Source organism: Bombina bombina, chromosome 7 (assembly GCF_027579735.1).
Source record: "Bombina bombina isolate aBomBom1 chromosome 7, aBomBom1.pri, whole genome shotgun sequence".
NCBI lineage: Eukaryota > Metazoa > Chordata > Amphibia > Anura > Bombinatoridae > Bombina > Bombina bombina.
In genome coordinates this window covers 27,914,571-27,926,666 of record NC_069505.1, presented here as the reverse complement: position 1 = coordinate 27,926,666, position 12,096 = coordinate 27,914,571, and the positions used below count along the sequence as shown (strand labels likewise).

The window sequence follows — 12,096 nt, the reverse complement described above, 5'->3', positions numbered from 1 at the left end:
TATAGGGTAATTTGGGATGGGCTATATGACAGTTAAGGGTTAATAGAGGGTAATTTTGGGTGGGCTATACGACAGTTAAAGGTTAATAGAGGGTAATTTGGGGTGGGCTATGTGGCAGTTAAGGGTTAATAGTGTAGAGAGTAATTTTGGGTGGGCTATATGGCAGTTAAGGGTTAATAGTGTAGAGGGTAATTTGGGGTGGGCTATATGGCAGTTAAGGGTTAATAGTGTAGAGGGTAATTTGGGGTGGGCTATGTGGCAGTTTAGGGGTTAATAGCGTAGCAGGGTAATTTGGGGTGGGCTATATGACAGTTAAGGGTTAATAGTGTAGAGGGTAATTTGGGGTGGGCTATATGACAGTTAAGGGTTAATAGTGTAGAGGGTAATTTGGGGTGGGCTATATGACAGTTAAGGGTTAATAGTGTAGAGGGTAATTTGGGGTGGGCTATATGACAGTTAAGGGTTAATAGTGTAGAGGGTAATTTGGGGTGGGCTATATGACAGTTAAGGGTTAATAGTGTAGAGGGTAATTTGGGGTGGGCTATATGACAGTTAAGGGTTAATAGTGTAGAGGGTAATTTGGGGTGGGCTATATGGCAGTTAAGGGTTAATAGTGCAGAGGGTAATTTGGGGTGGGCTATATGGCAGTTAAGGGTTAATAGTGTAGAGGGTAATTTGGGGTGGGCTATATGGCAGTTAAGGGTTAATAGTGTAGAGGGTAATTTGGGGTGGGCTATATGGCAGTTAAGGGTTAATAGTGTAGAGGGTAATTTGGGGTGGGCTATATGACAGTTAAGGGTTAATAGTGTAGAGGGTAATTTGGGGTGGGCTATATGACAGTTAAGGGTTAATAGTGTAGAGGGTAATTTGGGGTGGGCTATATGACAGTTAAGGGTTAATAGTGTAGAGGGTAATTTGGGGTGGGCTATATGACAGTTAAGGGTTAATAGTGTAGAGGGTAATTTGGGGTGGGCTATATGGCAGTTAAGGGTTAATAGAGGGTAATTTGGGGTGGGCTATATGGCAGTTAAGGGTTAATAGAGGGTAATTTGGGGTGGGCTATATGGCAGTTAAGGGTTAATAGTGTAGAGGGTAATTTGGGGTGGGCTATATGGCAGTTAAGGGTTAATAGAGGGTAATTTGGGGTGGGCTATATGACAGTTAAGGGTTAATAGTGCAGAGGGTAATTTGGGGTGGGCTATATGACAGTTAAGGGTTAATAGAGGGTAATTTGGGGTGGGCTATATGGCAGTTTAGGGGTTAATAGTGTAGAGGGTAATTTGGGGTGGGCTATATGGCAGTTAAGGGTTAATAGTGTAGAGGGTAATTTGGGGTGGGCTATATGGCAGTTAAGGGTTAATAGTGTAGAGGGTAATTTGGGGTGGGCTATATGACAGTTAAGGGTTAATAGTGTAGAGTGTAATTTGGGGTGGGCTATATGGCAGTTAAGGGTTAATAGTGTAGAGTGTAATTTGGGGTGGGCTATATGGCAGTTAAGGGTTAATAGTGTAGAGGGTAATTTGGGGTGGGCTATATGACAGTTAAGGGTTAATAGTGTAGAGGGTAATTTGGGGTGGGCTATATGGCAGTTTAGGGGTTAATAGTGTAGAGGGTAATTTGGGGTGGGCTATATGGCAGTTAAGGGTTAATAGTGTAGAGGGTAATTTGGGGTGGGCTATATGACAGTTAAGGGTTAATAGTGTAGAGGGTAATTTGGGGTGGGCTATATGACAGTTAAGGGTTAATAAAGGGTAATTTGGGGTGGGCTTTATGGCAGTTAAGGGTTAATAGAGGGTAATTTGGGGTGGGCTATATGACAGTTAAGGGTTAATAGTGTAGAGAGTAATTTGGGGTGGGCTATATGACAGTTAAGGGTTAATAGTGCAGAGGGTAATTTGGGGTGGGCTATATGACAGTTAAGGGTTAATAGTGCAGAGGGTAATTTGGGGTGGGCTATATGACAGTTAAGGGTTAATAGTGTAGAGGGTAATTTGGGGTGGGCTATATGACAGTTAAGGGTTAATAGAGGGTAATTTGGGGTGGGCTATATGACAGTTAAGGGTTAATAGTGTAGAGGGTAATTTGGGGTGGGCTATATGACAGTTAAGGGTTAATAGTGTAGAGGGTAATTTGGGGTGGGCTATATGGCAGTTAAGGGTTAATAGTGTAGAGGGTAATTTGGGGTGGGCTATATGGCAGTTAAGGGTTAATAGTGTAGAGGGTAATTTGGGGTGGGCTATATGGCAGTTAAGGGTTAATAGAGGGTAATTTGGGGTGGGCTATATGGCAGTTAAGGGTTAATAGAGGGTAATTTGGGGTGGGCTATATGGCAGTTAAGGGTTAATAGAGGGTAATTTGGGGTGGGCTATATGGCAGTTTAGGGTTAATAGAGGGTAATTTGGGGTGGGCTATATGACAGTTAAGGGTTAATAGTGTAGAGGGTAATTTGGGGTGGGCTATATGACAGTTAAGGGTTAATAGTGTAGAGGGTAATTTGGGGTGGGCTATATGGCAGTTAAGGGTTAATAGTGTACAGGGTAATTTGGGGTGGGCTATATGGCAGTTAAGGGTTAATAGAGGGTAATTTGGGGTGGGCTATATGGCAGTTAAGGGTTAATAGAGGGCAATTTGGGGTGGGCTATATGGCAGTTAAGGGTTAATAGTGTAGAGGGTAATTTGGGGTGGGCTATATGACAGTTAAGGGTTAATAGAGGGTAATTTGGGGTGGGCTATATTACAGTTAAGGGTTAATAGAGGGTAATTTGGGGTGGGCTATATGACAGTTAAGGGTTAATAGTGTAGAGGGTAATTTGGGGTGGGCTATATGGCAGTTAAGGGTTAATAGTGTAGAGGGTAATTTGGGGTGGGGTATATGACAGTTAAGGGTTAATAGAGGGTAATTTGGGGTGGGCTATATTACAGTTAAGGGTTAATAGAGGGTAATTTGGGGTGGGCTATATGACAGTTAAGGGTTAATAGTGTAGAGGGTAATTTGGGGTGGGCTATATGGCAGTTAAGGGTTAATAGTGTAGAGAGTAATTTGGGGTGGGCTATATGACAGTTAAGGGTTAATAGAGGGTAATTTGGGGTGGGCTATATGACAGTTAAGGGTTAATAGAGGGTAATTTGGGGTGGGCTATATGGCAGTTAAGGGGTGCTTAGTGCAACTTTTTTCACAGCCAAACACTTTACTTGAACTTTGAGTTTAAAAACACCTCACTCTTTAAGGCGGCACCACCAGTGTGTGTACGAGCTAAATCAGCTGTCTCAGTCGCATCTACAGCTCCCACCATGTAGGAAACAACTTTATGTTAACCCACTCAGTTCCCAGATAGTTTTTGTTATTTGTTATTTCTAGTCCTGAAGTCCTGAAAAGCACAAAATGCCGATCTTATTGCAAAATCTCTTGTGAACATCTCTTATACTTGATTTAACATTACCATTTCTTACCAGATTTACAGTTAGATTATGAGTGGAGTCCTATTTCTTTTTAATGACACAATGAGTCCACGGATCATCATAATTATTATCGGGAATATCACTCCTGCCCTGCAGGAGGCGACAAAGAGCACCACAGCAAAGCTGTTAAATATCACCTCCCTTCCCTCCCACCCCAGTCATTCTCTTTGCATACGTTAGTGATAGGAAGTGGTAAAGTGAGGTGTTAGAAAAGATTCTTCAATCAAGAGCTTATTATTTTTAAAGTAGTACAAGATTGTGCTGCTTTGTTCTGGGGTGTAGCCAAAGTCAATATCAGTCTTTTCAGTAGAGCAGTGGTGGCTTTAGAGCAATGGGAACTGGTGGGACATAATTCTCACTGCGCCTCCCATAGATTTTATGCTGCCCTGATTATGAGAGTCTGAGGGGAAATACTCAGTCTTTTTGTTTCCACAGGTCCATGTGAGGGAGAGGACCTCTCAAACCTGGTGAGCTGCCCTACTGTCGGGCAGATTTGTGAGGTAAGTGCTGACTTTAATTATTTCTGGAGCAAATCACTCAGAAAAAGTGGGCACTTTATTTTCAGAAGTATATAGGAAAGTAAGTAGCCTTTTATTACAAGCACTTTATTACACATGGGACATTATACTCTCCTTGCTGGAGAGGACTTTGACAGCATACGCAGGCACTGGGGCTGAGATTGCTGCTAGGGGCATACAAACTATGGCGGTTCCCTATCTCCCTGTGGTTATACTTAAAAAATACCGACTGGGAGACAGTTATTTAGATACGCCCACGAAGGGCGGAGCCAAGTGAGGCGGTAATCTCTGCATTACGCTGCATTTTTCTTTCATCCGGAGCGGAGGTGACTGAGTTTCTGGCTGTCTAGATGCGCATGGGTTCACTGAGGCATGCGATCCTAGAAGCAGAACTAAAACGCCTAAGATCGTATCTCCTGGATCCTGATCGTTTAGCTAAGGGAAAACTGATCGCCAGTGTTATAGGTGCATAAAGCTGAGGTGTAGTGGTGTCTTATTTTATATTTATTTAACCGTTTACCGCATTCTGCAGTTTTTAAGTAAAAAAGTTGCGGTTTAACTTTTAAATAGACAGTAACGTTTTTTGTCAATTTTTCTTTTTGTTTAAAAATTTAACTTATTATTGCCTATTTGATCCATTGTGAGTCAGACTGGACCAAGAGGCCTTGCAAGTTGTCACCTGCTCCTTGTGTTTTGATGCTAGTGTTGAACCACCAATCCCTTTCTGTTCCTCTTGTATTGAGAGGACTTTAAGTTATAGGGATAGACTTTTTTCTGAGCCAACGTGTTCCAAGGGGGATGTTGTCCAGAAGTCTATTGACAATGCTAATTTTATGCCGCAGCTTTCTCCTCAAGCGTCCCAAATTTTACCGCCCTCACATGCAGTGCCCTGCGCTTCCTCTCAAGCTCCCGCTGGAGTTAATTTAAGGGATATCGATTCTCTCATGTCTTCTACAAAGATCCTATGGACAAAATAAATGTATGTACACCAGGGCTTACAGTCGCAACCAGCTGTGTGCATTGCTACCGTCACTAGTGCAGCGGCATATTGGTTTGATGCGTTGTCTGATGCTATTAGGACAGACACTCCCCTGGATAAGATCCAGGATAGGACAAAAGCTCTTAAATTGGCTAATTCCTTTATTACGGATGCTTCCCTTCAAGTTATCAAACTGGGAGCAAAGATTTCAGGTTTCTCAGTTCTAGCTCACAGAGCCTTATGGTTAAAACCTTGGTCTGTGGATGTATCTTCTAAGTCCAAGCTATTAGCGATTCCTTACAAGGGGAAGGTCTTGTTTGGACCGGGCTTGACGGAGATAATCTCTGATATTACAGAAGGTAAAGGTCATCTTCTCCTTCAGTATAAAAGAAACAAACAGAAGGGATGACAGAGTAATTTTCGTTCCTTTCGACATTTCAAAGGAAATTCTTCCTCTTCCGCCTTCAAGCAGGAACAGACTAAACCTTCATGGAGACCCAATCAGTCTTGGAATAAGGGAAAACAATCCAAGAAGCCTGCTATTAAATCAAAGACAGCATAAAGGACCTGCCCTCGATCTGGGACCGGATCTTGTAGGGGGCAGACTTTCCTTCTTCACTCAGGCTTGGGTTTGAGATGTGCAGGATCCCTGGGCAGTAGAAATAGTGTCCCAGGGATACAAACTAGAGTTCAAAAGTTTTCCTCTCAGAGGTAGGTTTCTGCTTTCAAGATTATCTGTTGACCAGACAAAAAGAGAGGCGTTCTTACACTGTATAGGAGATCTCTCCGACCTGGGAGTGATAGTTCCTGTACCGATTCAGGAACAGGGTTTGGGAATTTATTCCAATAACCATAATAGATTCCCTATCAATGAAGATTTTCTGACAGAAGTCAGGAAATCAAAGATTTTCAATACTTGTCTAGCTCTTCAGTCCACTCCTCGGCCATCAGTGGCTCAGTGCATGGAGGTAATCGGGGCTGATGGTAGCGACAATGGACATCATCCCGTTTGCTCGGTTCCATCTCAGACCTCTGCAGTTAAACATGCTCAGGCAATGGAACAGAGATTATGCCGATTTGTCTCCTCAAATACTTCTGGAGCAGAAGACAAGGGATTCTCTTCAATGGTGGTTGTCTCGGGATCATCTCTCCCAGGGAACCTGCTTTCACAGACCATCTTGGGTGATTCTGACAACAGACGCCAGCCTTCTAGGATGGGGAGCAATCTGTGGCTCCCTAAAAGCTCAGGGAGTTTGGACTCAGTCAGAGTCTGCTCTTCCGATAAACATTCTGGAACTGAGAGCGATTTTCAATGCTCTTCTGGCCTGGCCCTAGCCTCGGTCCAGTTTATCAGGTTCCAGAGACAAGAAGTGCAAAAATAATCACACCTTTATTAATAGCAAAAAATAATAAAAAGTCTACAAGTCTAATAACAAGCCAGGAATCAAAACCAGAACTGGTAGTCAGACGAGCAGAGTCAGGAGCCAAAGACAGACGAGCCGGAATCAGGAACAAGGAGACCAGCAGAATCAGGAACAAGCCAGGGATCAGGAACCAGGAGGGATGTCAGACAGCCAGGTAATACACAGGAGCTCTCACAAACAGGTCTGAGACAACACAATGGGCAAAGCATTCTGAACAGAGGCCCTTTAAATAATAAGTAATGACATCACAATTCTGAGACTGCATCCTGTCTCACACGGATGATGTACATCAGTCTGGCCATAAAAGGACGTGCAGGAAATGAGCAGCATCACACAGTATGCACCAGAGTCAGCAAGAGAGGTGAGTAAAATGGCCGCCAGCAGCACATGGCAAACAAATCAGGGAAAAAACCCTGACAGAGAGGAACGAGGAGTTCCTTAGTGATGACAGAGGTAGCCAAAATAATCCAGAAGCCCACTCCTGCTGTCTGTCGGTGATCCACATCCCAGGGGTGGACAACTGGGAGACGGACTTCCTGAGCAGACAGACCTTTCATCCGGGGGAGTGGGAACTCCACCTGGAAATGTTTTCCAGTCTTATTTTCAAATGGGGTCAGCTGGAATTGGATCTCATGGCCTCTCGGCAGAATGCTTCAGAGGTACAGGTCGAGGTCCAGTGACCCTCAGGCAGTACTGGTAGATGCCCTGGCGGTCCTTTGGACCTTCAGTCTAGCATACCTATGTCCTCCGTTTGCTCTTCTTCCTCGGGTGATTGCCCGAATCAAGCAGGAGAGGGCCTCGGTGATCTTCATTGCACCGGCTTGGCCTCGCAGGATTTGGTATGCAGATATGGTGGACAAGTCATCTCTGCCACCTTGGAGACTTCCATTGAGGAAGGATCTTCTAATTCAAGGGCCCTTCCTTCACCCAAAACTAGTTTCTCTGAAGCTGACTGCTTGGAGATTGAACGCTTGATTTTATCTAAGCGGGGCTTTTCCGAATCGGTCATATAGACCATGATTCAGGCTTGTAAACATTTAACTAGAAAGATTTACCATAAGATATGGCATAAATATCTCTATTGGTGTGAATCCAAGGGCTATTACTGGAGTAGAGTTAGGATCCCTAGAATGTTGTCCTTTCTCCAAGAGGGTTTGGAGAAAGGATTATTGACAAGTTCCCTAAAGGGTCAAATTGCTGCCTTATCTAATTTTTTACACAAACATCTGGCAGATGTTCCCGATGTGCAATCTTTTTGTCAGGCCTTGGTCAGGATCAGAGCCAGTTACTCCTCCATGGAGTCTTAATTTGGTTCTCAAAGTTCTTCAAGGTGCTCTGTTTGAGCCTATGCTTTCCTTAGATATTAAGTTGTTATTTTGGAAAGTTTTATTTCTTGTTGCTATTTCTTCTGCTCGCAGAGTGTCAGAGCTCTCGGCATTGCAGTATGAGTCCCCTTACCTTATTTTTCATTCGGATAAGGTAGATTTACGTACTAAATTAGGATTTCTTCTTAAAGTTGTTTCTGATCAGAACATTAATCAGGTGATTGTTGTTCCTTCCTTGTGTCCTAATCCTACTTCTCAGAAGGAAAGACTTCTGCACAATTTGGATGTGGTTCGTGCCTTAAAGTTTTACCTGCAGGCGACTAAGGATTTTCATCAGTCTTCTTTGTTTGTGGTTTTCTCAGGAAAACGTAAGGGACAGAAAGCTGCGGCTACTTCTCTTTCCTTTTGGCTGAAAAGTATCATACATTTTGCATATGAGACTGCAGCCTCCATAGAGAGTTACGGCTCATTCCACGAGGGCTGTTGCTTCCTCATGGGCATTCAAAAATGAAGCTTCGGTGGAACAGATTTGCAAGGCTGCAACTTGGTCCTCTCTTCACACTTTTTTAAAATTCTACAAATGTAACACTTTTGCCTCGGCTTAGGCCGCTTTTGGGAGAAAGGTTCCTCAAGCAGTAGTGCCTTCCGTTTAGGTTCCCTGTCTTGTCCCTCCCGTATCATCTGTGTACTCTAGCTTGGGTATTGATTCCCAATAGTAATTATAATGATCCATGGACTCATCTTGTCATTAAAAAGAAAATGAATGCTTACCTGATAAATTTATTTCTTTTTTGACACGATAAGTCCACGGCCCGCACTGTTGTTGAAAGACAGGTTGTTGGTTATTGTAAACTTCAGATACCTCTGCACCTTGTTACTTCCTTTCTCTCCTTTACTTTGGTCGAATGACTGGGTTGGGAGGGAAGGGAGGTGATATTTAACAGCTTTGCTGTGGTGCTCTTTGCCGCCTCCTGCAGGGCAGGAGTGATATTCCCAATAGTAATTATGATGATCCGTGGACTCATCGTGTCAAAAAATAAATAATTTTATCAGGTAAGCATACATTTTCTTTTTGCGCTCCCGCTCAAGTGTACAATTCGCTAGACTGAATTTTTTGCTCATTTTGGTTGCACGCGTATTATGAGTAGAAAGTTAACCACAGCTCTGAAGTCACGCTAACCTGACAAGCATAAATCGTAATTGCACTCATATGTTCGTATTTGACATGCAAAAAAAAGACGAAAATATCGGTCGTGTGCAACAGTTAGTGCGCCGCTCATAATCTCACCCTTATTCTTAGAGAAACTGCTTAACCCGCTAAGGAAATTCTTTGTAAGAAATTACTACAACAATATTAGTGAAAAACTGACTAGTAGACAACATCGCAGCATCACTGAAGTGTAGAAAACAGTATTCTTCTTTACTACAATGTGTTACATATAAATATATTCCATCCATGTTCTATCTACTGAGGGTACAGATTGTCAGCCAATCATAAGCAAGCATACATACATATGCTCTAATAACTGGATGGCCATATCCTCATATGCAGCAGTATTCCTGGAGTGCATCCTTGATTACTTGTTTAAACCTTTTTGAGTCCAAATGAAGTTTTTTCATCTGTCCTATAATATCAATACAAGAAATGTGCAATACGCAATTTCATATAAATTTGTGTGATTATAAAAACAGCAATGAGCTTTAACCCCTTAATGACCACAATGTACCTTGTATGTCACTGGTCATTAAGGGGTTAACAGTAAGTCGTTATCAGCCATTAGTGTTAGTAGGAAGTGTCTATCCCCCAATAAAACTCAACAGGAAGTGAAAACTGATATAGCTGTGATAGTAGCAGCTTAAATGTAAAACGTTAACATCACAATGGTTTAGATGTTTCTATTTCAGAAAAGTTTCCTAATTATGGATCTCAGTGTATCAAGCTCTATGCTAATTTGGCCCTTCCTGTACAATAACCTGTAATACTAAAGTATGACAGTAAGGGAGGTAGCAAATTAGCCATTCTAGCGTGCCTCTGTCTGTCTGTCTGTCTATTTCTCTGTCTATCTTTCTATCTATATCTCTATCTATCTATTCATAAACTATCTTTCATCTATCTATCTATCTATCTATCTATCTATCTATCTATCTATCTATCTATCTATCTATCTATCATCTATCTATTTATCTATCTATTATCTATCTATCTATCTATCATCTATCTATCTATCTATCTATCTATCTATCTATCTATCTATCATCTATCTATCTATATTTCATCTATCTATCTATCTATCTATCTATTATCTATCTATTTATCTATCATCTATCTATCTATTTATCTATCATCTATCTATCTATCTATCTATCTATCTATCTATCTATCTATCTATCATCTATCTATCTATCTACTATCTATTTATCTATCTATCTGTCATATATATATTGAGATGAACATATATGTGTTTAACTGATATATAAACATTCTAATTCTGTTTTAATTAATAATATGACTACATCTGTAAATATAAGTTTTTAGGTTAGAGCAAAAACATCTGATTATACAAAAAGATCTTACCAAGTCCAAATCTGTTTCCTCTAGGACCTGTACTAATTTTTCAATTTTTGTATCTTTTGTGAAGAAGAAGTCATCATCAACCCACAGGAAATATTTTGTAGTGACTTGAGACACTGCCAGGTTTCTACCAGCGAACCATCCCTAAACGTGAGAAATTCACAATTAATATTAGTGATCATGTTATACTTTATAGTAGGACATGCGTGTATTCGATTTGCTCATGAATTTGCGTTTGTGAATTTGCGTTGGTGAATTTGCGTTTGTGAATTTGCGTTGGTCAGTATTCAGTCGTTATACACCTACCATTAACATGCTGGAGAACTGTGCTAACCAGTTCGTCTTATTCACAGGGCCCGGCCGCAATAACCGGAGGCTTACATTCCTGCTTTTTAAATAAAAATAGCAAGAAAAAAATTGGGTTTAGTGTCCCTTTAAGGCTTTACTATGCAGAAGCCATACATTAACACTGTACAGAAGCACCGCCGACTTCTCTGGCTTGGTCTCATCTGAGATGGACAGTAGCACAGTGGAATCAGGTTTTGTGGTCCGACGAGTCAACATTTCAAATAGTTTTTGGAAAAAACTGCCATGTTCTCTGGGTCAAAGAGGAAAAAGACCATCCAAGCTGGGATCAGCGTCAGGTCCAAAAGCCAGCGTCTGTCATGGTATGGGGGTGTGTCAGTACCCATGGCATGGGTAACTTGCACATCTGTGAGGGCACCATTAATGCAGAAAGATATGTATACATTTTGGAGCAACATATGCTGCCATCGAGACGTTGTCTTTTCCAGGGACGTCCCTGCATTTTCCAGAAGGACAACGCCAAACCACATTCTGCCGGGATTATAAGCGCATTGTTGCGTAAGCAGATAGAGCGGGTGCTAGCATGGCCTGTCTGCAGTCCTGACCTGTCTCTGATTGAGAATTTGTGGCACATTATTAAGCGCAAAATAAGGCAATGTAGGTCCCGTACAGTTGCGCAGCTGAAGACATGCATAATGGATGAACGGGGGAAAATTCAGCTTGCTAATATTTAACCAACTGGTGTCTTCAGTGCCCAAACACTTAATAATTGTTATTAAAAGATAAGGTGAACTGTCCCAACTTTCTGTAGTGTGTTGCAGTCATCAGATTTGAAATGAGTGTATATTTTCAAAAATACATTAAATTCACAAAAGTAAAACATCAAACAATGTGTTAATAATGTGTTTTCAATATAGCACAGGGTGAATTGAATTCTCTAATTACTCTTTGTTTTTTTTTGTTTTTTGCTTTTTCCATACTGTCCCAACTTTTTCGGAATTGGGTTTATATCTATTAAAGTCATAATTCATAATTCTATAAATGTTCTGCTTAAAATCATAAAGAAAGATAAAGTAAAGATTTAATTTATTTAATTTAATGCGTATTTAAAAATATCAGCGTGTCTATTGCGACAGACATCTGAGTCGATTGCAGGTGAAGTTCACAAGTTAAAAAAAAATCATCATCCATTTGTAAAACAAAAGATTGTGGGGCCAATTTAACAAGGGCCGAATGGCTCCTGATCCCTCCGTTTCCGTGTGAGCCTTCAGGTCTTAAAGGGATGGTAAACTCTTCAATATAACTTTTTAAAAAATTAAAGTTCATGCCATATTTTTTATAAAAGCCTCTTTTTTTTGTATTACTTCTTTTAAATACATTTTTTTTTATTCATTTAATATCTTATAATGCTCACCTGACAGCCTCCCTTCTCTGTTTTTTTTTCTTCCCTTTTTTACTGCCCAATCAAAAGCTTAGCCATCTGGACCATTGCACATATGAATTTCATTACAAG

At 41.2% G+C, this 12,096-nt stretch overlaps 1 protein-coding gene across 2 annotated transcripts in view; it reads right to left on the bottom strand.

The window, feature by feature from the left end:
* The window catches only part of LOC128665795 (beta-1,4 N-acetylgalactosaminyltransferase 2-like), a 325,846-nt gene that overhangs the window by 47,633 nt on the left and 266,117 nt on the right, over positions 1 to 12,096 (bottom strand). For both annotated transcript variants that reach the window (XM_053719997.1, XM_053719998.1), the window contains exon 9: positions 10,281 to 10,421. In XM_053719997.1, the coding sequence (XP_053575972.1) occupies positions 10,281 to 10,421 (141 nt within the window). The remainder of the gene's footprint in view (positions 1 to 10,280; positions 10,422 to 12,096) is intronic.